The following is a 27,600-nucleotide window of genomic DNA, read 5'->3' on the forward strand; positions in this document are numbered from 1 at the left end:
CGGTCTAAATGAGGCATTACTTACCAGACCTTTAATAATGCTGAGAAGCAATGTGAAAATTCTAGGTATAGGAATGCAGAAATCATTATAGGAATGCAGAAATCATTCCAACCTTTGTAAGAAACACTCAAAACAAATCCTACAACGTGAACTAGACCTTTGTGCGAACCACTCAAAACAAATCCTACAAGACGTTCCACAATCTCAAATTCTCAAGAACTTCAAAAACAAACATCACATCATCAAAACTGATTGCAGGACAACAACCTAGAACTAATACATAAACTTGTTATCATGTCCAAATATGTTCTCGTTCAATTCACTGATCAAACAACATAGATATCAACAAATCAAGTTTCGCCAAACACACAAGACTAAATATCCAAGAAATGACAATTAGGCAAGAACTGTATTCAAATTATAGAAGTAGTATAATATTTGATCAACAAAAGAAACAGAATTCCAAAAATGAAATTCAGCTACAACCTGAAAATGCAACTTAGAAAACAACTGATGGAAAATTATACAAAATAAAAGAGTAAAAAAAACAAGAGCCGAGTTACAGCGCCATGAAAAACAGTAATTATCAAATCCAAATTCCTTTTTTTGAGGGGATGTTTTTTTTTCTTTGTTTCTTTACACATTGTATGTTAGGCAGATAAAAGAAAATCTACCTGATTGACCTTAAAAACTTCTTCACTTCCAGTCCCTATCTTCATCTTCTTCTTCTTCATTCTGGTTTTCGCAATACCAAAATAACAGCCTTAGCAAAATTTACACATCCATTTGCTCAAAAGCGATGAGAGATTCATAAATTCCAAAGTGATATTCTTTTTCTTTACTCAGGATTTGGTCTACCCAGAGTATCAAGACCCTCAGTCCGGCTTCTTACAATTCGATGAAAAACTTCGCGTACTTGCCGTTCCAATGGATCCAAACCTTCTTTCATTCCTTCACAAACTAGACCCAAATCAGTAACACTTTTTCTAACTTCATTTTCCTTCTCATCTACCAATGGAAACTGAACAGAATCAGCCAATTCAGTCATGTGCCTTGCAGATTTCTCAATAATGAAAATCTCTTTCAACAGCCCATTGGCATTCCTGCGATCACGTCTCTTCGATTCCTCGATTATTCGTTCATGCAAAGACATAATCGGAGCAGCCCAAGTATATTGCCTAGGAATAGCAAAATGAGTCTGAAGTCCTCTATCTTGACAAGGAATAGCAGCAACCAATGTCCACATTACAAACAACAGAATCGAACTCATGGTATAAACAGGAACCACAAGTCCATTCGTCGCCGTAATCTCATTCCCTCTCGGCGCAGCCAAATTGTTCCCAATTGCCTGCAATTGTTTAGCAGCAGACCAAGAACGAGACACACTCCAAGACAAAGATCGGTAATGCCCTGCAGGACGATGATCTTTACTAGTATTATTCCGGCCAAATGACCGATTCCGATGCTGTAAAACAGAACCAGAATCCTTTTCATCCAACATCCCAATAGCCAAATCAGTAAGCGCCTTCTTAGCTCGCCGGAATTGACCTTCACCCAACATCCTCTGATTAGGATCCAACGCAACCAATACAATCTCCAAATGCTTCTCCCATTGTCGGATCTGCTCAATCCCGTCACGAATCGCATTACAAACGTCAAGCGCCTTGACACTCCGTTCAAAAAACTCAGCCACATGACGATCCAACGGAGCTTTCGCCATATTCACCTTGTTGTTGAACAAAATCGCTCTGAATTCCTCTTGACAGCAAAGAAACGCATCGAGCAATCGCCTTATCCATGATAAAGAAAGAAGATCTTCACCGGTAACATTCGATAATTCGAGAAATCTTTCAGTCACTTGTTTCTGAAATGAATCTAATTCCTGTTGATCTTGACCACCATCATGATTGTGATTCGATGATGTCTCCATATGGAAATGATCTCGGCGTATACTCAGGATTGATCTTCCAATGGATGCAAATGGTGCTGAAGAACCTTGATAATCTGTTGCAGGCATTCTCACATGTGATGGTGAATACACAGAGACTATAAATCAAATTTTCCTTTAACAAATACCCAAAATACCCATAAAAAATCAGAGAAGAAAAAGATTGTGAAATGAAATTCTTAAGAACAGCAATGGAATGGAGAAGATGATGATGATATTGAAGAAATCTCTCTGAGAGGAGGAAGAGAGAGATGGGGAATGGGGGAAGAATGGCTGGTAATGAAACCCTAAGGAGAAGGGAAGCCCCCTTTATGAAAGAAGTGGCTATGCACCGCGTTTAAGGGAAAAAGGAAAAATGTAAAAATTAAATTAAATGAAAAAAGTGAATTTATTTAAATAAAGAAAAAATTCTATATTTGAATAAAAGAAAATGTCAGAAATGGAAAAACATTTGGAGAGAATTACAAGAGACACGGTCTGAACACGTTTGTGTTGAATGGAATGGAGCCCTAGGACTAGGAGGAGTAATACTGTGACCGAGTGACTCAGTCCTTTTATCTTTTGTTTTGTACGCAGCTGCTGGAGCACAAATTCCTAGGCACTAAGATCATTGTGTATTGTAGAGTAGCTGTACATGTCACGAGCAAAATTTGGGGGATCTTGGAAGGGTGGATGTAGGACACTTCTCATAGTAGAGTGGTGGTGTCTTGCAAGGTTGAACACCATGTAGATCTTCACCATCCCTTCCCAGCTAACGTTGTGTTATGCCAGATCATTTGGATTATCTGTCAGAGAATTTGATGCGGACGAATTTTGAACTCAAACATTGATATGATCGTTTATTAATTTTAACATTGTATTATAGTGACATCGATATTCTCTGTATCGTGTAGTTCTTTATTTTTAAATGTTAGTAATATTTTGAGATAAGCCAATATAAAAAAGAATCAATGAAAATATGAAAACTGGGAGTTCCGCCTGTGAAATAAGGAATATAAATTTGGTGCAAACGAGTTTCGAATTCAAATTGCTCACTCAGTGACTTTACTCTCGTACAATGATATTTTTTTACTCGAATATAAATTTCCAACTCCTTACCATTAAAATGGATGTGAGGGAGTTTGACTTTTCCTACCGATCATTCTCTAGTCTTGGTGATAATGGGGCGCTCTAAGGCCTGGATACCGTGCCTCGTTAAAAAAAATGATTGTCCAATCAGTCGTGAAATTTGTCAACAAACAATTACCAAGATTTTCTTACCGTTGATGAAAATGATACTACTCCCCGAGTAAAATTCCACTGCAACAACACAAGTTGGTAGGATATTCCTTTGTCATTTTTACACGTGTCGTACCATTACGCTCTTGCTACGTGTCGCATCGGAGGTAAAAAGGGTGAAAGGAGATAGTCTTGTCACTGATACGAGAGGTGAACACGTGTACGGTCCAGCTAAGTCTAAGCTGGCGTGTAATATGGGTGGGGGAGGATTTTGAGAAGGAGAGTTGGTCAGAGATGTAGACCTGGTCAAGTCGACCACTTTTTGGATTTGGGGGCTACCATTTTGTGTGTTCTAGAAATCTGTGTGATTATTGTTAATTTATTATGTGTTTGATGACTTAGCCAAATATGGGGTTCTGGAGCTTTACAATGATACACGTCGTTTTGTTTATAAATTGAGTGATCTTGATTGATACAAATGTCATAATCATGTTTTTTTAATTTCCATGTTATATCATTTTTTAGAGAATTATGGGTCACAAAAATTAGAAAAATGATAATTTGGAGGGGTTTATGGTGGTTAGGATGAAGTTTTGACCCCATAGTCTTTAAGATGGAGACGTATCAGTCAGTACCTGAAAATTGAAATTACTGGCTGAATTTGTTTATGGATTTGCAGGCACAAAAGTTAGTGGTGGTCAATACAAAAGTAAATTGATTGTTGTAATTAAAGACAAAAGCGTCGATCATTCATCTGGAAAAAGCAGCCGACTGCTGGTGGTGTACTGTCCATGATAGTAATTGGTTGGTACATCAATTCAGCTAGCTCTCTAGTGGCAGTGAAAGCCAAGTCAGTCTTTTAATTAGCCAAAGGCAACAAAATATCCAAATGCGCTTGGTTGGTTGGTCCATACTTGCTCGCCATCTTTTTGCCTATTCCATCCGAAGTGAGTAGTTGTGTGTGAAAGCATGCTTTGGAGAATTGAGTTCTTCTCGTAGAATCTATCTTCTATAATTATTAGTGACTGACATGATCTAGATTACCTGAAAAACACCATTGCTTTTTTTTTTTTTAAAAAGGATTCTTATGAGAATATTTATGGCACTTTCATCGAATGAGAATATTTTTAGTGTGAACATGAGAAGGCAAGAAAAGCATTACTACACGAAGATGGAATATTTTGGAAAGATTGAGATAAGATGGGTTACACGACATGCCCAAATTTAGAAGCATGATTATTATAGCTGGTAATAACTGCATAGAGGTATACAGAGGTGATTATGGTGTTCTGCAAAATTGGTAATAGCTTATGGAATGAACATTCAATGATCCTGGCAGACGACAACTATGGGCGACCCATATGAACGTATGTAACTATTTTTATTTTTATTGTCAAGAAATAACGCAATTATTAGGAAAATAAAGACAATGGTACGAAAAATAATACCACTATAAGACAGGACCGAGAAGTTTATAAAAGATCAACAAACTTAACTTAAGCCGGAAAAAAGAGATCACAAAACTCAAGCCGGAAAAAAAGTTGGGATTTTCATTAATTATTAGGGAACTAAATTCTGGATCAATAAGCTTATGGACGTGTGGGATAAACATGATTAGGTGACAATTATTCAAAATGTTTAAAACTTGAGAAATTAAATTAAGCAAACCAAAAACCATCTACACGTGTTGGACAAGCATGAATCGGTTGAACGTTATTTTGTCTTTCTTTATTAGTCTAAACCCTTAATTTAGGAGATTCTTAAGTAGATTTCGTTGGTGCTAAGCCATTTTAATATTAACTTGGCTAGCTCTCAAAAATTTGTTTGCTACTGGCGGGCTCCTTGGTATTGTTAAGCAACGACTACCAAAGGCTAACCAAGGGCTAGTGCCTAGTGGTGACAAAACGGAAACGAGAAATGGGACAGTGTGATGTGCCATCCACAACCACAGCTCTCTTAAACAATGCACATGTTGGTACTAGTTGTCTATTCTTTGGGTCTTAATTTGTCGTTCTTACACGTCTAGATGAAATAAAAATTTGATGTACTGATCTGATACAAATATCCTAGTGAAGAATAAACTAAAACTAACACTGCATTAAACAATTCTGATGAGCAGTTCGCATCTGAAAGACCCGATGATTTGTCCTTGCAACTGTTTGGACGTGATAAACTATCTCGTATCCCATCCTAAATATTCGCGCACCAAGTGAGATGTGAGCGATGGGCATCTCCGATTGAAATTTTTGATGTGGGTTATTGATGGATGTGTGCATGTAGGTCAAATTATATTAGAGGTAAATCTTTGGGTCTGGAGTTTCTGGACCTAAACTCGAGATAACAATTGAATTTATCATTCTATGTTTTGGCCGCGTGAAATTTTTTCTTGCAGAAATAATTTCAGATAATTGGGTATCTTTTTTCAGTTGAGTTGATAATTTGAGACAAAATTGACATTTTTTGAGCTAACAATATGCATTTTTCTGATAAAGAGACAAATTTTCCATTAAACTAGTAGATTTCGGGTTCAACTACTCGATTGATGTAGATTACAAATAGTGACCATATGGGTAACTTACTATAAAGTAAATTTCGAGTTAGATAATATCTTTTTGGGTCACAATGTTAAATTCATATAATTTTTTGGACCCTGCTTATTTTTACAATGATTTCTTATTCATTATACAACTCCTTCTCTCTCCCCCCACCGGATCTCTCATTTTCCGGCTTTTTATTATGACTGTTGCTGTGTCATGTAGTGTCCCAACGGATATTTCCTGCCGGTTTCTAACGGAATCAGTAAAAAAAATAATTCTTCATGCATTCCAACTAGTTTCTCATCGTGTATTCTATTAATGATCAAATCGTCATGTGCTCTCAATAAATCACAAAATACAGGTACAAAAAGAATTGCAGACATCACTGGAAGTTGTTCGATTCAAAAAATCACTCAAAACCACAGCATCAACATGGCAGATTCACTATTTCCTCACAATTCTAACACCCAAATTCCCATCATGTAGCATGAATATTTCACTGTTGTGATAATCTTACCTAATTTGAAGTCTCATAAACTCAATCATCATCATCAGAACCAGGTCTGAGAGGATTGGGCACTTGGGTTGGATCAAATTCATCTTCTTCAACTTTGGGAACCTTAGCCTCGGCATCATCTGTTGAATCATCTTCGTCCATGAATTCATATTTAAAATTAACAGCATATCCTTGCTTCACAGTCTCTTCTCCATCTCCAGAACCATTACGACTACTACTCCCAACTTCATAATTATGAAATTGAATCATAAATAGGTTGCTAGTATATTTATTAATTGGCTCAGGACGAGGCTGATTAAAATATTAAACAAGTCTTTCGAGAGGAGATTTCCTTACCGGTGGATGCTCAATACCTGATGGTCCACCTTGCTGCTGAAATTTCTCAACCTTCACATTTACATTATGTTGCACATCTGATATCTTCCAAGTTCCAATCAAATCATAGGATTCACAACCTTGAGGAAATGCAATTTCATAAGGAAATTGCTCCACAACATACTCATAAGGAAACCAATGGATTCGGGGCTAAATATCAACCTCAAGCATCACCTTCTTTCCCTTTTGCAATGTTTTATTCTCCTTCTCAGACCTTTTGCAATGTCTTATTCTCCTTCTCATACAAATGTTATCCCTAGACATGATCATGATGATGATGATGATGATGAATGCAAAATCTCCTTAAGTTTTTCGAAATCGATCACCAACCAAATTGAAGATGGTTGTGCTAAGAATGTGAGCCGAATGCAGAAGATGAAATGGTTTCTTAAAGGATTTCCAATTACTTTTAATTGGGTCTCTTCACCATTAAATGCAGCGGTTCCCGAAGAGATATCCACATTTTCAAACCATATAACCATCCCCTGCATGTCGCTTTAGTTTTTATGCTTCTATACAATCATAACTTACACCCTATGAGAGGAAAAATCATCCAAGATATTTTGACCTTAGATTGCTTTCTCTCTTTGAAAAATGGCGGAACAAATTCTCCTGCTTTGACAAGTGCCAAGTGGTTCAGGCATGCGAGTGTTGCTGACTGGATCCCACAGATATTCTCCACTCGTGCACAAATCCTTTTTCACATGCCCATAATTAAGAACCAGTATAAATCTTTCCGGTCTGGTATAATCTTTTCCACTACTTCGGATATTTTTCTAGCGTTCTTATAGGGCGTTTTTATAGGTCATACAAATTCGAGCCATAAGTTGAGAATCGCTATATTAACTAGGGTATTCGAAACCTCCGTTAAATTAAAACGAACATAATACTTATTGGGTTAGAGATGATAAAGGGAGTCACCTTCACCTTTCCATACCAAGTACAAATAAACTGACCCCAGGAACATAAAAGCTCACAGACTTACCTTTACTAATTTAAATATTATGTTTCTCTCGAGGTTTGTTTTGTCTCCATACAGGTCTCAACCCAAAAGTATGCTAGTAGTCAACTATCTCACCAACAACATTAGCCTACTGCAAAAACAAATTTGACTTCACTTATATATCACATGGACTATGTACTATTTGGATGGGTGGCATTGGCTCATTGGAGCTAGGATTAACGCCAAAACCAAAATATTGCTTGCTAGAGCTTCTGATCGGAGTGAAACCTACAATTCAACTTCAAACTTCCTTGAGTTTCAAATTAGAGTTGTGCACACACAAAGTCCCAACCAAACTACCACCCTCATCCATAGAACCACAATTCCCATTGTTATCTCAATACCTTCATTATCATGGCTTCCACTTCAGGAACCAAAACTGATGAGTCTATTACAAACCTTATTACCAGATAAACTCCTTCCTAACCATTTTTGTGGACTTTTTCTCAAAGGTATTTATTAACTATGAAAACATCTTACCCAAAAAGGAAAGAAACTGGAAATGAGTTTATATTGGAAAACTATGCAGCAAAGCCTCTCATGACACCAGAACCATATCAAGATTCATCACAGCAACTGGGAGCTTAGGAAAAATGTTGAAGTAGACCTTTGGAGAAAAGGAAAAAACTACTACTCCATTAGGTTGCGAAGCATAGAAGATTACAGAGTATTCAGACAACGGGTTACTAGAGGGTTATTTAGCAAACTCATTGTGCTTGCTGAAGTACCTCCTCTTGGTCCAGATTACATTGATGAAGCAAATTTATTAATGTCAAAATTTGGCTTTTAGTCAAAAAGGTCCCAAAACACATCATACCTTATATCAATAGTATCCTCAGACCTGCATGAGTCTTCCAAGAGGAAAAAAAAGCTTATGGTAGAGATCAAGATGAAAAGAACATAGAAGTACTCCTGGATATTGACATCACCATAGCCCTACAATATGGGATCAATGCTTATGCTCTTAATGGTATTCATTTCTGCAGAGTTTGCAGAATCCTTGATCACCCTGATCCTTTGTGTGAAGAAAATGAGGAACGTCATCCAACACTACAAACCCCTAAACCCCCTTAGAACTCAACCCCCATCAACCCCCCTAAGAGCAATGCATTTGTTGAATTTTCTATCAAGATGAGGAATGCACAAAGAAAAATTGTGATGTCCAATAGTACTGTGGAATTAGATGGTCTTGAAGACTACATAATGTTTAAGGATGGTTTGGATGACCACCTGGTTGAGGAGATTATTTCTCCAAATTCTGAGGTCGCAGCCTTCCAAAAGAAGCATAAAATGGTCACAAGGCTAAAGTGCTGGAGAAGAAAGGGAAAAGTCACAATATCAAGAATGATGCTAGACTCCATGAAGCCAACGAAGGAAACACCACAGATCCTGAATTTGATCCAACGTCGGTTTTCCCTAAAGTCACTCTTTAGGTCCCTAATCCTTATAACTCCATCCCATCCCTCTCTTAAATACAAAGTCAAATCAATGAAGAGTTTAACAATCAAAAGAAAATTTAATAGGAAAATAGGAAAGATAAAGTAAAGCACAACAAAAAAAAATTATACCAAAATGCCCCTACTCCTCTTGAAACTAAGAGGAAGAATCCTTTGTTGGGTAGTTACTCTGATCTGACCAAAAGTTCTAAAGATTCATTGCCATCCCTCAAAAAGTAGAGTACTATGGAGAGATATCTAAAGATTGACCAACTGAACAACATGACTACTAGCAACCTTAGAGGAGCTAACCCTTTATCCATTTTGAGGTAATCCTACTAATCCCCACTATCTCTTCTGATTCTTCAGTAAGCGTGAGTTCTTATTTAAATGTTTTGAGTATTTTTATTGTCGCTTGGAATCAATGCTGTAATGATAGTCAAACTGTTAATTTCCATAGGGATCTAGGATACTTCATTATAATCTTTAGTTATCCTGTTATCTCTTATTTCTGGCAATTCTTTACAACCATGGCATGGAACTACCAAGGCATAGAGAAACATTATATTAGCAGACACCTTAATGATATTCTCAATAAACAAAATCCTATTTATTTATTTTTTTTTAAACCAAGCTACATTTTAAGAAACTTAGCTCTATCCTCAACAACATATGAGCCCAAAGGTGCTATTGGCACAACTGTGGTTTGGCCCTTTCTTGGAAAACCAATGTCAACCTCATTATCTTAGATTTTTCCAACCTTCATGTTAGTGCCACTATCACCCCTAAAAATGGTACTCCTTGGCTATTTACATGTTATTATGGTAGTCATTACTCCAGAAAAGACAAGCTTAATGCCTGTAAAATGATTAAAAACACTGATAAATTTTTTTCTCTCCATTGGCTTTTCATGGGAGACTTAAATGTTGTTTTACATGAGCATGAAAAGTATAGCCACCACACTATTGATCAATCTGAAGCTGATATTTTTCTGGAGAAAATTAAGGAACCTAGCTTGGATGATTTGGGATTCACTGAATATCCTTTCACATGGACCAATAAAAGAATTGAGGATCTCCTTACTAAGCAGATACATGACAAACGATTATCCACTGACAACTGGATAGACATCTATCCCAACTCTACCATCTCCAACCTTCCAGCTATATGCTTGATCACAACCCCATTATTCTAAATACCAATCCCCATTGGAAACTTGGCCAAATACCTTTCAAATTCTTTGGTCCTCGGTTAGATCACCAAGATTGCAAAGATACCATATCTGAATGGTGGAAAACTAAGACATGTGGGGTTTTTCTGCTTTCAGCATAGCTAGAAAACTCAAGGATGTCAAAATCAAGGTTAACCTCGGGAACAAAACTGTCTATGGCAACATCAAATACAACCTGGAGGAGAGTATAAAACACCTCTAATGGATAACTCAAAACAAGTTTGACATTGATAGAGGTTCAGCTATCAAGTAAGCAAAAAGAACTATTCAACATTGGCATGATATCCAAGAGATATTCTAGAAAATAAAAGGCAGAGATCAATTCATCAAACTTGGAGATAAAAACACTAAGTTCTTTCATGATTCTGCTAAAAAAAGAATAAGGAGGACCAAATTTGCTTCTATTGAATGATAGAGGAAACTAGATTACTGATATCAAGCACATCTCTGAATGATTTACAACACACTTTAATAAAATGACTACTGTTGATTCCATTAACATAAACCAGAACATCATCAACCTCATACCTAACTCCATATCTAGCCTTGGAAATGAGCACCTGCTTTATCCTCCTGATGTTATAGAAATCAAAAATGTCCTCTTAAGTATGGCAGGAGACAAGGCACCTGGTCCAAATGGCTTCCCACAACAACAAAAAAATCAGACCGACTTGGATGTGGTTGGTGAAGATATAATTTTTATGGTAAAAAACTTCTTCAATTCTGGCTTTATGCTAAAGGAATTGAATTCTACATTTATATCCCTCATTCCTAAAATTGGTAACCCCACCACCCCCTCCCATTTTAGACCAATATCTCTTTGCAACAACACCTACAAAATTATTTCCAAGCTCCTTGACCAAAGACTAAAACCTGTTCTACCCTCATATTCCCTTTCCAATCTGCCTTCATTCATGGTAAACAAATATCTGACAATATTATCACAACACATGAATTAATCCACCATATGAACTAGGGTTGTCAATGGGTACCCATTACCCGTATACGGAAACGGACCCGGTGGATTAGGGTCCGATTCCGGGTCCTAAAATTGGACCCATTAGCAACTTAGGACCCGACGTGAGGCCAATCGGGTAATACCCGACGGGTATTAGGTACCCGATTTTCACTATTTAATTTATCATTTTAGCAAATTCGAAGTATTTTGCTAGTTTCAGATTAGATTTTTTTCGTTTTTCATTTCCGCCTTGTATTTAATCTTTATTTGGAACATTAGTAGAGAAATCATGATAAACTTTTATAAAAATAATTTGTGTTCATGCCAAAAAGAAAAAAATATTAATTGTTTGAGATTTTTTTGATAGTTTTCTTAAACCCAACGGGTACCTGGAACCGATGGGTACCCGGGGTTATTATATGGTCCAGTTTCGAGCCACTAATTTAGGAACCAGACCCGATTATTATAAATAGGGTCCGGGTCCGGGCCTCGTGATACCCGGGAGGACCCAAACCCATTGACACCCCTAATATGAACATCAGAAATGGCAATAAAGGAGACAAAGGTATAATGGAGATAAAAATTTATATGGCTAAATCTTTTGACAGAGTTGATTGGAGTTTCCGGACAACCATCATGCTTCAAACGGGCTTCAGTGAAAGATGGTGTATCTTATACACAAGGGTACCTCCACCACCAATTTAGTTGTTATTGTCAATGGCTCTCCAAGTGATTTCTTCAAACCTTCTAGGGGTGTAACACAAGGTCATCTTCCCTATCCATATCTATTCCTACTTTGCATGGAGGCTATTTCTAGAAGTCTGAGTCATGCTGAATTCATGGGCCAAATCCATGGTACCAAGATATGCCCCCAAGCCCCTGTTATAATCCATCTCATGTTTTTTGATTATTGTATAGTCTTCTGAAAATCTAATATGGTGGAATGTAAGAATTTGGTCCAGGTCTTCAGTAATTTTAGCCTTACTTCTGGTCAGATGATTAATTTCTCCAAACTGGGATCTTCTCCAGTGAAAATACTGCTCCCAACATTTCTGATAGCATCAGCAGTCATATGGGAGTTCAATTTTTTTTTCAAAGATAAATATCTTAGATTCCCTCTTTTCACTAAAAAGAGCAAGGTGCAAGCTTTCAAACCCTGCATTGACAGGCTGAGGTGTGGACTTTCTGGTTGGAAAGCTACTCTATATACTACAGGGAAAGTTACTATGATTAATTATGTCACTTATACTTATAGTATATTTCAAATGAATTGTTTCAAACTGCCAAAACCTACTTACAAAGAGCTAAATGCTATTCAAAGGGATTTTTTCTGGAACAAGGACCCTGAAAAACCAAAAGGGTTTTACCACATTGCCTGGGATGCTGTCAACAACCCAAATGAGATAGGTGGACTAGGCTTCAAAAACATGGAATTCGTCAATAATGCTATGATAACCATAATTGCTTGAGACTTGTTTCTGAACTAGACTATCTCTGGACCAATACTATGAAGGAAACTCTCTATCCCAACCAGGAAATCATTATAATGAGCACCAAACCAAAACCCTCTGATTCTTGGATCTGTAAAGGCATTCTAAGGAGTGGACAATATTTATAAATATTACAAGTGGAAGGTTGGAAATGGTCAGCAAATCCATACCTGAGAGGACATAGGGATATATGGGGAAGAAAGTATTATCACAAAACCTCCTCAGTGTCCCTCAAATCCGATAACTATAAATCAACTTCTTAATTCCAGGAGAGAATGGGACACAACCACTTTATCCCTATGGTTTTCTCATGAAGATCAACTTGTTATTCAGTATACTTACCACAAGAGCAATGAAAGAAGATGTCATAATCTGGACCCTGCACAAAAGTTGAAACCTCACAGTAAAATCTCTCTATGATAAACAAATCTCCATCAAGTATGAGAATAATATTGCCAATCCAGCTCAGAAGAAAATATAGAAACTGGACACTTCCCTAGCCATCCAGTTGTTTATATGGAAATGTGTTCATGGAGAATAACAAGATAGATCAATAATTCTTCTCCTGATTCTGCTTTTTGTAAAATAGTTGTATTCATAAGATGTTCTTTGATTCCTTGAAAATCTTTTTCACATTCATCAGTCCATTTAAATTTCACACCCTTTTTGAGTATATCGAAAAAATATTTGCATTTGTCTGATGATCGCCAAATGAATCTCCCCAGCGAAGCTAGAATCCCATTCAACTTTTGTACATCTTTTATTGTTGCTGGTGTTGGCATGTCACGAACTTCTTGCACTTTTTCTGGATCAACCTGTATTCCTTCTTTTGATACAATGTAGCCTAAAAATTTTCCCGATGCAACTCCAATAGTACACTTCTCAGGATTCAATTTAATGTTATACTGCCGCATTTGTTCAAAAATCTCCCTCAGGTCTTGTACATGGTCTTTAGCTTCTTTACTCTTTACTAACATGTCATCCACGTATACTTCCAATGTTTTGTGTATCCATTTTGCGAACACCTTCTCTACCATTCTTTGGTATGCCGCTCCTGCGTTTCGCAAACCAAATGGCATTTTCGTGTAACAATATAAACCTCTAGGGCAAAGAAAGAAGTATGTTCTTGATCTTCTTCAGCGAGAGGGATTTGGTTATACCCTTTGTATCCATCTAAAGATGATACCCTATCATTTCCCGCTGCGGATTCCACCATTTGAGGAATATCTGGTAACGGAAAACTATCTTTGGGGCAAGCTTTGTTTAAATCAGTGAAATCTATGCAAATCCTGATTCATTTGCTATTATTTGGGACAATGACCATATTCCCTATCCATTCTGGGTATTTAGCTTCTCTTATGATTCCCGCCTCAAGCATTTTCTGTAATTCTTCTTCTATTTGGGAATGGTAAGTTGTTGCAATTTTTCTTATTCTCTGTTTAAATGGTCTCACATTTTTGTTAATCTCCAACTTGTGGCATGCAATTGATGGATCTATTCCCGGTATCTCATCCGTGTTTCATGCGAAAACATCTTTATATTCTCGCAACAAGTTAACAATTCTTTCTTCTTCTTCCATTTCCATTTTGGTTCCAAATCTCAATATTAGAGATTCTTTTATAGTCCCAACATTTATTTCTTTTGTTGGTTCTGCGGCAGTGTAAGTGGGTTTAGGTTCTCCCATTGGTGTTGGTTCTTTTATTATTTTCATAGGTCCTTCTCCTTCTTCCGAAATTTTGCTGGGTATTCCTTTGCCTTCTTTTGTCCTTATCATATATACTCTAAATTCTTCTTCTTTCTTTGCTTCCTTTGCCAACTTTCTGCGAAATTGTTTCTTTTTTGCTTGTCCTTCATAATGCTTTACTTCAATCTGATGACATAATTTCGCATTGTCAACATCTCCTCTGATTTCACCTATTCCATTTGGTGTGGGGAATTTAATACATTGATGCAACGTTGATACCACAACTTTTATCGCATGTATCCATGGTCTTCCTAATAACATATTATATGGCGATTCCATATCCACCACACACAACGTTACATGTGTTTCGATTTCTCCAAGTGGAATTCGTACCACTATCTCTCCTTTAGGTTTTGTTATGGATTTTCCAAAGCCGTGAACAAAATATGTTGAACTGGACATTTCTTCATCTTTAAATCCCATTCCCCGGAATGCGTGATAAAATATTATATCTAATGAACTTCCTGTATCGATTAAAGTTCTGTTCAATATCCATTCTCCTGTGGATTTTGTCGTTGTCTCCTTCTTTTTTCGCGTAATAGGCACTGTGACAACCAATGGAGATGTGTGGTTCAAATTTTCTTTTGGTATTTCTGCCGCCATGAATGTAATTTTTTGCTTTTCCCAATCTTTCAAGGGTGATGTCTTTTCTACCGCCATAACTTTCCTTCCTTCAAAATTTCGTTTATGTATTCTTCCTTTGATGTTTTCATGGAATTCATTAATCATCGTTTTTGTTATCATATTACACTCCAATCTTTTGTCATCTTCATTAATTCTATTCATCTTTCTTCTAACTGATTCACTGATTTATTTAATCACTTTCTTGATTTGAATATTCTCAACAACAATCTTCAACTTTCGATCTTCAGTCCCTGTTTCTAGCGCCATTATGTAGTTGCAGGAAATCCTACACTACACCCCTCATATGATTTCATTATTAATCAACTCATTTTTAGGTTTACACTCTTAATTTTATTGATTAGTCTTTGAATGTTCTTACAAGAAAAGATAAAGAAATCAAGAATGATCTTTGCTCTGAACTTTCTCTCTCCTATTTACTTGTTTCTTACTCAAAAAAGATCTCTCCTCTTCTTTACAACTCGGACGACTATTTATAAGGAAATACATAGTGGATGACAGCTAATCTTGTCCTTTATTTTCGGGTAAGGTCTGCGACATTTTCGCAACCTTATAAATGTTAATTTCGCAAACTCTCTAATTTTCGCAGGACTATCATATCTTTCTCGTGATCTTAGTTGACGCCATTTATTTTATCATTTCTGACATTGTTCTGCGACGCTGTTGTGTTGTGTCATCGATAATTTCGCTGAAACATTGTCATTGCGAGATTCTGATCCTACATTGTTTATATGGAAAAGTGCTCATGGCATCCTTCCCACCAATGCCATGACACCTAGCATCCTCAACTATATTGATCCTTTCTTTAGTCTCTGCAAGAATGCTAAAGAATATATAAATCATGTCATGATATCTTGTCCCTTTGCTTTAGCTATCTGGATTAAGCTGTTTGGTGATCATCATCAAATTTTTGGTGACTCTACCTCTTTTCATGATTGACTGAGAAAGTGGTTCTCTTAGGATAACCATCTTGGAAGTTGGAACACCACCTTTGCTACCATATGCTGGTTAATCTAGAAAAGAGAGATATGACTTCATTTTTAAAAAGATCTCCCACTCAGCTCATTTCACAGTGAACAATATCACCCAACACAGTAAATCATATCCCAGGACATATCCTAAACATTCTTCATGATCAGAGTCACTCTGAAGATGTCAGAAATATACTAACCAAGAAGCACAAAGAAATGTTTGGAATCACAATTAGCATCAATACTATGGTTGTCTTATCCAACAATACTGAAGGTAATGTTTACCAATACAACAATGTTTCTCTTATTGTGATGTCTTTTCCAGGGAACCGTGTCGAAGCAAGAAACTACAAAGACTACATTGGTGGATGACTTTGGATACTAATACCGCAGGAATGCTAGACGGGATAAAACCTAAAGATTGGGTTTCTCTTACTACTAGGTTCAGTATTAGTGGGGGTAATACAATAAGTTATAAGCAAATTTTGTATTATGGCACTTCTGGAACCAGAGATGTGCAATGGTATTTGAGAGACTGCCATTGAATGTGGAAAAACTAGCAAGAGACGTTAATCAGTCATTGGCAGAATGGGAAAATGTATCAAATAGGAGAAATGGTATTGGTCAAGGGGGTAATTGAACCAAGAAATCAGCTGCAATAACAACTGCTTGATAAAGATTTTATGACAATAAATTTTGATGCGTTTTTCCTTAAAGAGAAAAATCACGGGTACATAACCAATTAAGTTTTACAATGTACGGGATGTGGTGGGGAAGTATGCAGCTCTGGAATATCACAATATTATAGCAGGCAGAAGCATTGGAAGCTCTGGAGGCTATCAAATGGGTTAAGGAAGCTTAGGTGATGCATCTGTGTTTGAAAGGTGATAATTTGAATGTGGTGAAACCCATTAATAGTAGTATAGGGTATGTTAAATGGACTACTAATGGTGTCAATTTAGACGGTAAGCAGTTATTTTTTTACTTTTTTTGAAAACTAGAAATGCACGCATGTGCCTAAAAAGGTTAATGAGATGGATGATCCTTGGCAAAAAATAATCCACGACTTAAAAATAGTTTTAGGAAATGGAGAGATTATTTGCCTGTTAGTTGTATCTTATCGTTGGAGAACCAAAAGATATTTTTTCTATTTTTTTTAAATCATTGGTGTCACTGTAGTACAATGGTAAATTAGTGAATGATGATACTAGTGACCTGAGTTGACAACTCGCCAGTAACAAATTATTTACCCCGAGCATAAAATAGGACGTGATAATTAGTAGTTAGTTACCGGTGATTCTTCAAAAAATGATCTTTATTTAAAGCACAAAATAAAATATGCTTCCGGTCAAAAGAAACAATAAACATAGTTGAAAATTCCTTTTACTTTGCTTTGACGTTTACAACACATGACTTCGAAAGTAATGCCTAAAGCTAAAGTCACAAAAGTGTTGGGTTGTTGCACTTGCAGATCTTTTGCGTACATGTTCTAAAGTTTTTGCATAGAGGAAAAATCAGTAGAGGCTAGAGACTGTAGAATGCAGTCGCCCGTCAGTGAAGCTTTGTGCATAGTGAATTATCTAAGTGGTGGAAAGATAAATTATTTGGATTCAACTAATGAATATTGTGAATCAATAAATAAAATCTTAAGCAAAAATGTGCACAAAGCCGATTAACAAGTTGGACAGTAATCTCGATTACTTGGCTCCTCTAGTGCATTAAACCCCTTGCTCTCCAAGTCACACACCTTCAAAATCCCGTTGGTTATATCCAAAAACGCAGCATAATCATTCCAAGAGTTAGATACCCTAACCGACCAAATTCAAATCAATTCTTTCGATCCAAAGATCACCCAACATGAAATATTTCTTTTATCGGTTTTTCATTCTCTTTTTTCCCCTCCTGTCTTTGTTTTTGTCACTAGGAAAAGCATCATAACCGACTTTTTACCTGCATTTACAGATAAGAACTGTACGTGTAACAACATATCCCCTGTTGTATAGATTTCTTTTTGATGTCTTTCCAAACAAACTTCTTGATTAAAGAATTATAATCTTATTAGTATATGATTAAGGGAGATTTTATGTAACATTCGAGGAAGATCACCAGCAATCCAGCAATTTGATTAGCAACCCCATAATGATGATCAAATAAACTATTAATAACAAGAATATGGATATATGCTAATCACGTGTTTATGTGATTGATTGCTTTATCTAGGTCGGATATTATTAAACCCACACTACTAACAAAAGAAATCGAATAATTTAGGTTTATTCCTTTTTTTGATTATATACCGAATATACGTGTGTTTAAAGTCTTATCTCTCAATTTACAAATACCAAAATTAAAGCAAAGGAGGAAGTTAAATAATGTGCAAATTCTCCAATTTAACATAATGACCTAGGTTCTCCAGGTATCAAAAATGGCAAATTCGGCACCATCCAGATACAAGTGGCCTGTACTACCAAAAATTATTTAGCAATTGTCCAAATTGTTTATATCCATCTTGCAAGTTGGCAGGGTTAAGGTTTTCAAGATAGTATTGATAAAAATCCACCATATGAATGTATTTATTTAGTAGATATTAGACAAAGTATAAACCCATACATTATCCATCAAATCAACTAGGTCAACTTGAATGATTGAATTGGTATCAAGATATCTCTGGAAAGATAGATCAGGAAAACAGGTTGAGTTTAAAACTGCACACAATGGAGGTCACGAATTAATCACAACGTAAGCAATTGCCAAATTTTCAAATGAATATAGTAAGATTAAAGAGAAACAATGTTGATGTTCAATAATATATTTCATTGATTGTAGTGGCTAGCTCAATCAAGACCTACCCCCGATGGCTAAACTATACCTAACTATCCAATAAGATGTTAAATTGTTCAATTCTTTCTTTGCATTAGATTAAAAAAAAAAATGCGAACGTCGTATCGAGATCATTCTCACTGATTTGTACCCTTTGGTCACCCTGAGTGTGACAAAAGGATTTCTAAGAACTGATATGAGGCAAGTCCTCAAACAATCTAGGCAGTTAACAACAATACAAACCGGAGACGTTATCTCATAACAAAATGCAAATACTTTCGAGTTTCAACTAGCTGAAGTTGTAGAACATAAATGCAGTTTATTTAGTGTTATATTCAATGTCTTAGACTTGAGGGTTAACCGGGATGCAGTCCCACTGGTGAAGGTTCACTTGAGGAATGTAGCAAAACTTGAAGGCTAAGGAAGTGGGTGTCTTTCTTTCTCTATCAAAAAGCTTGGATTGACCCCAAAATTATTGGCAACTAGCAAGGGAGATTTATGTTAATGCTACGCATGTAAGTCTATAATAGACCTTTACGAAAATCATTTCAGTATGAGCTGTAGATTGAACACCCAGTACAACAAAATTGAGTTCCACTCTTAGGCCTCCTAACACAACCACCACCAAAGCAACACAAAACAAAACCATAAGTTGAAAAGTAGAACCTCACGTGGATCATTATCCTCCAACATGGGAAAAGAAAAATACTTGAAAAATAAAAAGAAGTCAAAAGGGAAGTTGAAAGTAGAGAAAATCTGCAAACAAGTGGAGTAAAAAAACAAAACCTAACAAATGCAACCCATTACTGGATACCAAAACTAGTTAGATATCCCTCTCAGAATAGAATCATGACAAGATAAAAGAAACATATCGATAGCATCTCTCAACAAACGGCAAATTCATAACTAATCAAAAACAAAAAGGAACAGTTGAATTTGAGGTTCCACTGTAACTAAAATTGAAACCAAGGAAGATATTAGAACCCTACAACATTGATGTTGAATATCATATTTTTATACCACTTCACAGAAAGGTGTTAATGAATTTGACCCATAGTTGGCTCTGAAAAGGCAGAGAGGTCCACAATGACTAAATATCGAGATATCAAAGAAAGATCTTGATGTATGTGTGTTTATGAAAGGTATGGTTCAATAGATAAGGTTCAATTGTGAAAATTCAATTCATGTTCTCTACAATTAATAAATACTAATATTTATCGATTTAAGACGAGATGATAACAATGTTTTATCTGCCTAAAGGAGCTATAACAGATGAATTTGGACAATGGGAATCTATCAAATGACTTGAGACTTTGACTGACTCAAACCACTAAGCATCTTTGAACCATTAAAAAGGAAAAGTGAGGTTAACAAAACGAGATTAAGAAGTCATCAAGGGACACCATGTGTTGAGTTTAGTTCATACTTCATTCTCTTCTATCGTGATATCAGCTAGAAATATGCTATCAGAATCAGTCCAGCCACCTACTAGATCCATATCAGAGCACTGCAAAAGTGTGGCGAATGTCAATTAGTATGATGTGAAACTTCAACAAAATAATTAAAAAAAAAGTGCAATGACATCAGTATTATCTTATTGGATCAACAAATATCCAGCAGTAATCGAGTTGTTAGATACATAACCCTGTCACCCTAAGATGCCACAATTTGGATACTTGATAGCTCCAATTTAGATGATTTTAGCATTAAAACCACCCAGAGGGTGAACAAAATGTATGGATTGGATTGCGGGCAACACAATTCAGATAGACCAATTAAAGTTGTGGGTTTCATCCACAAACATTAATAATGAGTAAGCAAATATTGGGTAACAAGTGTTAAGTTTAGTTCATACTTCATTCTCTTTTGTTGTGATATCAGCTAGAAATATGCTACCAGAATCAGTCCAGCCACCTACTAGATCCCTATTGAAGCACTGCAAAAAGTGTGGCGCATGTCAATTAGCATGATGTGAAACTTCTACACACAAATCAAAAAAAATGAGGGCAATGACATCAGATTTATTTTATTGGATCAAGATATATCCAGCAGTAATCGAGTTGTGAACTCTGTCACCTGACGATATCACAAGTCGGATGCTTCATAGCTCCAATTTAGATGATTTTACCATTAAAACCACCACAGAATGAGCAGTGCTCAATTGAAAGAGAGTGAACCAAATGTATGGATTGGATTGTGGGCAACACAATTCAGATTGACCAGCTAAAGTTGTGGGTTCTGTTCACTAACATTAAGAATGAGTAAGCAAAGTTGGGATTCTAAAGTAGACCGTTGACAATTTTGAAGATTGCTGACATACGATTGTGGGGCACAAGAAACCAATTGACTGTGTTTGTTTATGGATGTTTTTGCCTAGAGATTATGTTTGGAAGCTTTTGGTATATTGATAATCACATACCTTGCTGAAGCCCAGCCAGTTTGAGTCACCTTTAAAGGAAAGTACTTTTTCCTTCTCTTTAAACTTTCCACAAAATACCTGAAAAAATAAAAACAAAAATAAAAATTCAATTTCAAGTGGTGGCTCATCATTGACCAGACCGGTTATCACTATTAAAAGAGTGCACACACACTGCATGATTCTGTCAAACACATGACAATTTCCACCATGTTCTTCTAAAGTTCATTATTTTGTAGAGCCACCCTTTGGATCATTGGAGTGTATAGAGATAAATTCAAATAAAACCTCAGAGCATGAGAGTTCAACGATGAATTTAATGATTTTATTGCAGGGAAAAAGATAGCCATAACGCTTTCCTAGGACAAGCATGTGACTACTATAACTAAGGAGTAGGTTCAGTAGGTGGGCCGAAAACTCAATATATCATTTATGTGCTCTTGTGCCTAAAATTCAATAAACATAATGTGTCAGAAAGAATTATATCATTTATGTGATCTTCAGTTTTTAAGTATCACAAGGATACTAGTCGATATGGCAAATTCATTATACCATAGCACAGTATAAAAAGCACTGCTGTGGATTTCTTTTTTTCTTTCTTGTTATTTTTCTTTTTTATGTCATGATCTATGGATGACTAGCCTGAAACTGAGAAAGAGAAGGATTTAATTGGGCACTCACCTCATAGTCAACACCTTGTACGTAGATATGACTTGGTTCGAGTGATGAGAAAGCAAGTCCAGTTATCTGCAATTATACAAAACAAAACAAAACAAAAATTATAATCTTCTATCCATCTGGACTACTACCATTAGAAGGAAAGAAATCACAAGGCAGGGTGTATCCACAGCAATCACTTAGAACGCAGAAGCACAGTTAACTGTGAATGGTAAAAACAAAATGCATGTAATCAAGCAGCTTGGTGCACTTGCAACAGCTTTGTTGATGATGACAGACAACTGATTAAAGATCAGGCTAATACGATAAACAGATTCCGACTGAACCTAACCACAATATCACAATCTTTTATAAAACAGATATGAAAACAACCACATGCTCAAACTCTCAGCTGCAAGCAATATAAAGAGTAATTGTAGCTCCATCAGATGCTCACATTCAAGTAAAAATCTACGGGAAGTATGAGAAGCAGTACATTGTATAATCATAAAACTGAACAGTGAGCTGACATCTCGCTATAACTACTCTCACCTCGTATTTTGAGCAGTTCACCCATCTCCCCAAAGCCGACCATCTGTAACACAAGTAACTGTTATTTTCTCTACATAGGGAGCATAAGTATTTGTAGAAGAACGACATCTGACATAAAAAGGTAATAAATTAACCTTGTTTTATCTGTGTAAAATTCTAAACATAATTATCACTGCCTAAAAAGATATGTACTGTCGAAATTAGGGACAGTGTGCATAACAGACTAACGTATCACTGGTACTCGCATTACGCAACTTTTCCAAACATATTCTGTTAACTGGTCAAGTGTTGAGGGAAACGCCGAGTTGCTAACCTGCGAGGATCATAGACAGTCACAGTACGATCAGCTCCACCTACTGCAATGTTCCCAGCTGAGTCACCACAAACAGCGTAAAGGATATCTCCCACAGAGCCACAGATTCTCTGTATGCAACCACCGTTCTCTTTCACCCTCAAATCCCATATGCTCAGCTGCAGTTCTACACAGTACCCATGGTGTAAGAACCAAATATCATGCAGATTACGTGTTTTAAACTAGAAATGGTGGACAGCCGTACCTGGCAACCTTCAGCAACTGCTAATATGGAATCCTCATTTGTAGAAAATGAACTTTTCACGAAGCTCAGTGCAGCTGGATAATACAAGCTGAAATATAACTATTCTAATTAACAAACTAAGCATCTTCAAAATGCAATTTAAGCACGGTAACTGAATCTAAAGAATACTAGAGCTTTCTGCATGTACATGCTAGGCTTTTTAATCAGGGATATCCACTGCAGAAAGGGTGGTTTCAAGCCATGGATGGACTGGAGACAGATCAGGTGAGTCATAAATAGCAGCCTCATAAAATATCAGACAAAAGAAAGAATGGATATCAAGTACGCCAGACAGATTTTTCGACAAAAACGAAAAAGTTTGGTGTAACAAATATGGCATTCAACCCTTAGGAAGCAAAGGCTAACTCTTGGAGAAAACACAGATGCGTTTGGACTTGAGCAAAGCATTCATCTCCTTTGCACCGATACCGATCTATAATAGCAACAGAGCACAGCCAAAATAAAATAAAAATATATACTCACGGGAGAAACTCCTTAGGTGGATATCTTGGTCATAACATCAACACTTTTGCAGAAGCTACGGGCGACAGCTGCCTAGAAAACAAAGTGTTAAGCAAGCCAGAGTAAGTCCAAATACTAGGATCCTTGTAGGCTTGATCAGAAGATAAAATTGTATCACATCACCATTGAAAATCTTTAATATGTGCAGATGTGACAATGTAAGTACCATGGACCATTGGCTTGGATTGAAGCAAAGCCCTGCCCAACTTCCCTCCCCTACACCATTATCACGAGGTAAAACTGAATATGTGATCCTGTCAACATCTGAAAATTCAGTAGTGCGTATTAATAAGATCAACAATTGGCCACAACAAAAACGGATTTAAGTAACAGGACTTGGGTCTCCGTATGACAGCTTGTAGGGAAGCACAAAAACATGTTCCTTCGGTATATTTTGATGAGTAAGTTGGATTACACTTCTGAGGTTTACTATTTTATCAGTGCTAGGCATCACCTAACTATCAGATCTGGATGCATTAGCAAGAATAATTTAGGGAATCTATGGACTATGACTTTTTATTGTGAACATGAGATCTGGATGCATTAAGATAAACCAAACAACACATAAAGAAAAGGTACCTTGATCACTTGTAACCAACCGAGATACAAAAAGATGGCCATAACAATCCACTGATCCCAGTATTAAGCAGTCATTCCCAGAAGATGCTGCATTTGAAAAATAAAGATCAATTAAAGACATTACTTCTGTATTAAGATCCATTACTTGGAGAATCAAGCACAGTATGCAGCTATGGATAATAAGTATTTCGAGATTAAACTTTGTGGTTTATTGCAAATGTTCTTACACTTATTCATCTTCATTGGATCAATACTAAAAGAAAATTAAGCATATACAAGAATCCACAGCAGATGCTATACTTGTTAAGAACCAAAATTTGACTACTGGACTAAGGGAACAAAAATAATGTGTTATATAAGGATCTACAGCAGATGCTACTTGATTAAGAACCAACATTTGACCACTGCACTAAGGGAACAAAATTAATGTGTTATATGCTAAGAGGCACCTTTCCATTAGTAAAGGTATAACTACTTCAGATTATCGTACAACACTTAATCTCAAATCAGAAAATCATTGCAGATTGAAGAATGAATTTGATACAGCACAAAAACTTACAATCTGTTCCAGCAAGCACCACACTTTGAATTTCCGAACGATGGGGACAACGTTTAAGCAGTGAAGAACGGATAACCTTCAAAAAGGAAGTCACTACGTTAGTCTTTCAGAATAGAAATAAAAGATAAGAATCATAATGAAAGCATGACAACAGAAATTGCTACTAAATTGTACGTAAAAAGAACAGAAGAAACAGTCAACAAACCACTCTTACTCAAAACTAGAGAATAACCTCTAAAACAATTATAGGCTCGTGTGAGCGTCATAGTCTGACACATATAAAAGGTATCCAAGGATATTTCCAAGAACCTCTGAAAGCATTGGAATAAAATTAGTAACAATTAGACATCTACCAACCTGAAAACAATAATAATTATACACTTCTCTGAATCATAAAACTGCAAATTGCAACCTTGTAAGAAAACAACAACATATTTCTCAACAAAATTGACATATCTTATAGATAAAATTCATCAAGCCTTCACCAAAAACCCTTTCTATGACCAAACTCATAAAAGATAAGTTGAGCAGCAGCAATAATTTATCAATTCGTATACTGAATGAATGTTTCTTTACCTTTGCAGGAACAGGAATCAAGAGGCTCTCCTTTCCCTTGGAGATCGAAAAATCTTCTAATGAAATCTAAATAGAAAAAACAAAGAATCAATTACCTAATCAGAATAAGAAATCCACAAAAAACTAAGTATCAAATTGGGATCAAAATATCACCTCAAGCTTGTATATATTGCGTCCTGAAGCTATAAATGCGGAACAATAAGATTCATCTTCATTAACCTGATTTTTTTGTAAAAAAAAAAAAGAAAAGTGAAGGTTAAGAATCCGAATGCGAGTGTGAGAGAAAGAGGGTTAGGGTTCAGGGTTTTACATGGAGAGCAAAACGAGTAGCCTGTAGATTTCCAGGAGAAGGATTTTGAACCAGAGTTGGAGAAATCACAGCTTTTCTCAAACTCTTTGCTTCTAACATTTTCTCTGGAAAATCTTTTTGGTATTATGGCGGGAGCTTGGAGCGCTGGTTTTGTCTACGAGTTTGTTTGGTTCTCCTTCAAAAATTATACTAATAGAAAACATTTGACACTTGAGAGCCACGTGCTCCGGGTTTTCGCTGATATTTTTTACAGTCAGCTTACATTTAGCCGGACGGATTTTACTTCGGTTTAAACTAAAAACCACTTGGTTGATCTAATGGTTATAAACTTAGTTCCGAATTGCATAGATAGATCGACAATATGTAGAGTTGCGCGCCAATCCGACTAGAATCGCGAAACTGGATTAGAATAGACAAGTTCGGGCCGAAAATTGAAACGAAACCGAGACCAACGGTCGAGGTAACGGGATTAAAATTCAGAACCGTTAATTAGAGGTATGAGAAATGGTTCTAAGCCTACTCCCGCCCGTACCGGTACCAGACGACCGGTTGATCCTAGCCATTAGTATATTGTAATCCTAGGTACTGAATTTAACTTTACTCTCTAGTCTTCATCTTTCACTGAGTCGAGATCAATTCAAACACAGAAAACCCACTTGTTCTCCACTTCCTTTTATTCACTTCTTTTTCTTCATCATCACCGCGAGACTGCCACTATTGCGACTAACACTCTTACAACCTTCTTCACAACCACCACCATGACTAACACTCTCACCGAAGTCACTACTTTCTTCTTTGGTTACTTATTGTTTTTCTTCTTCGGATATTTATTCTTCTTCTACTTCTTTGTTTGGTTCTTTATCTTCCTCATTTTTGACAACACCTGCAACATCAACAATCAACAGGTTTTTCAATAAAATTCTGGTTTCTAATTACAATATTATTGTCAGCATTATTATGTATTGCTTTAGTTCTCAGTTCCAATTTCAGTTATGTTTTTACGGTTTTCAATATTGTTGATTCTTGTGAAAAACATGTCTATAATTTGGCAAAAAAAAAAAAAAAACGAAGATGAATTATGTGTCCCTGTATTTTAAAGTTATTATGTCATTTATTTTAAACACATTGTTTTGCCACATGGCACTTTAAATTCTTAAAAAAAATGTAAATCCGAATGTAGTGTTACCAAGTCAAAAGAAATCATACATAAGCGGAATTGAATACACTCATGATCGATATGTTGTTGGTACATGCTTTCTCGATAAATTTCCATTACAAATGGCATGGAAATCTCGTAATCTTCATGGTTACAATCCATCTACAATTTACTTCACCAAAGAAGGAAAGTTGGTGCTGAAGAAGATGATATCAGATGACAAAGCTGAGCCAGTAATACCCAGAATACAAGAACCAGTCTCATATGCAGTGATCCAGGATGATGGAAACTTTTTGTTATTTGGTTCAGAATCTCAAGGTCTTTGTCAAATTTTTGAATATGTTGAACATTTCGGTTTGATGGTTGATCTTATCTCTCCAATTACCTCTGGTTCTTTACCCTTTTTAAGTCCTCCAACTCCTCAACCGACATTCAGTCCGCCGCAACAAACTTCAAAGTCAAAATCATTATCTCTAGCTCTAATTATATGTATTAGTGTATTTTCCTTACTTGGAGTATGTGTTGGTCTCTTTTTAATTTTATGGGTGAAGAAGAGACGGAATAATGTAGCGAATTCAAATGACGCAACCAATTCAATGGGTGTATCTGTTGGAATATTCACGTGAGGAATATATTTGGAAGATTTAGTCAGATAGTAAATCCTACATTCTAGCTATACAAGCCTAGTCAAATATATATTGTTACTTATCTTCTAGGTTTACTTTCTATAAATAGAAATCACTTATGTGTATGTAAATTTATATCAGATATTTGTGAAGATCAATAT

General features: G+C 36.2%; 2 protein-coding genes across 2 annotated transcripts; both read right to left on the bottom strand.

Annotated features, from left to right (window-relative positions):
* Positions 1 to 396: 396 nt before the first annotated feature.
* On the bottom strand, positions 397 to 2,292 carry LOC113284042. The gene has a single exon (XM_026533440.1). It carries the CDS (start codon positions 2,015 to 2,017, stop codon positions 839 to 841), a length of 1,179 nt encoding a protein of 392 aa, XP_026389225.1. The 5' UTR covers positions 2,018 to 2,292; the 3' UTR covers positions 397 to 838.
* A 17,866-nt stretch (positions 2,293 to 20,158) lies between these two features.
* Positions 20,159 to 25,756, bottom strand: LOC113290542. Its single transcript, XM_026540159.1, has 14 exons — positions 25,658 to 25,756; positions 25,501 to 25,566; positions 25,348 to 25,413; positions 24,772 to 24,847; positions 24,213 to 24,299; positions 23,800 to 23,897; positions 23,260 to 23,321; positions 23,073 to 23,160; positions 22,829 to 22,986; positions 22,516 to 22,558; positions 21,988 to 22,053; positions 21,310 to 21,387; positions 20,746 to 20,826; positions 20,159 to 20,397 (listed from the first exon to the last, which is right to left on the bottom strand). Exons 1-14 carry the CDS (start codon positions 25,754 to 25,756, stop codon positions 20,311 to 20,313), a joined length of 1,155 nt encoding a protein of 384 aa, XP_026395944.1. The 3' UTR covers positions 20,159 to 20,310.
* Positions 25,757 to 27,600: the final 1,844 nt, after the last annotated feature.

This window comes from Papaver somniferum, chromosome 1, assembly GCF_003573695.1.
Source record: "Papaver somniferum cultivar HN1 chromosome 1, ASM357369v1, whole genome shotgun sequence".
Taxonomy (NCBI): Eukaryota; Viridiplantae; Streptophyta; class Magnoliopsida; order Ranunculales; family Papaveraceae; genus Papaver; species Papaver somniferum.

Coding starts and splice junctions, on each gene's coding strand:
- LOC113290542 (XM_026540159.1), bottom strand. CDS start 25,756: ATGTTAGAAGCAAAGAGTTTGAGAAAAGCTGTGATTTCTCCAACTCTG. Junction 24,848..25,347: donor TGATTCCTGTTCCTGCAAAG/GTAAAGAAACAT, acceptor TCCTTTTTGAAG/GTTATCCGTTCTTCACTGCT. Junction 22,559..22,828: donor ACTGTCTATGATCCTCGCAG/GTTAGCAACTCG, acceptor CTTGTGTTACAG/ATGGTCGGCTTTGGGGAGAT.
- LOC113284042 (XM_026533440.1), bottom strand. CDS start 2,017: ATGCCTGCAACAGATTATCAAGGTTCTTCAGCACCATTTGCATCCATT.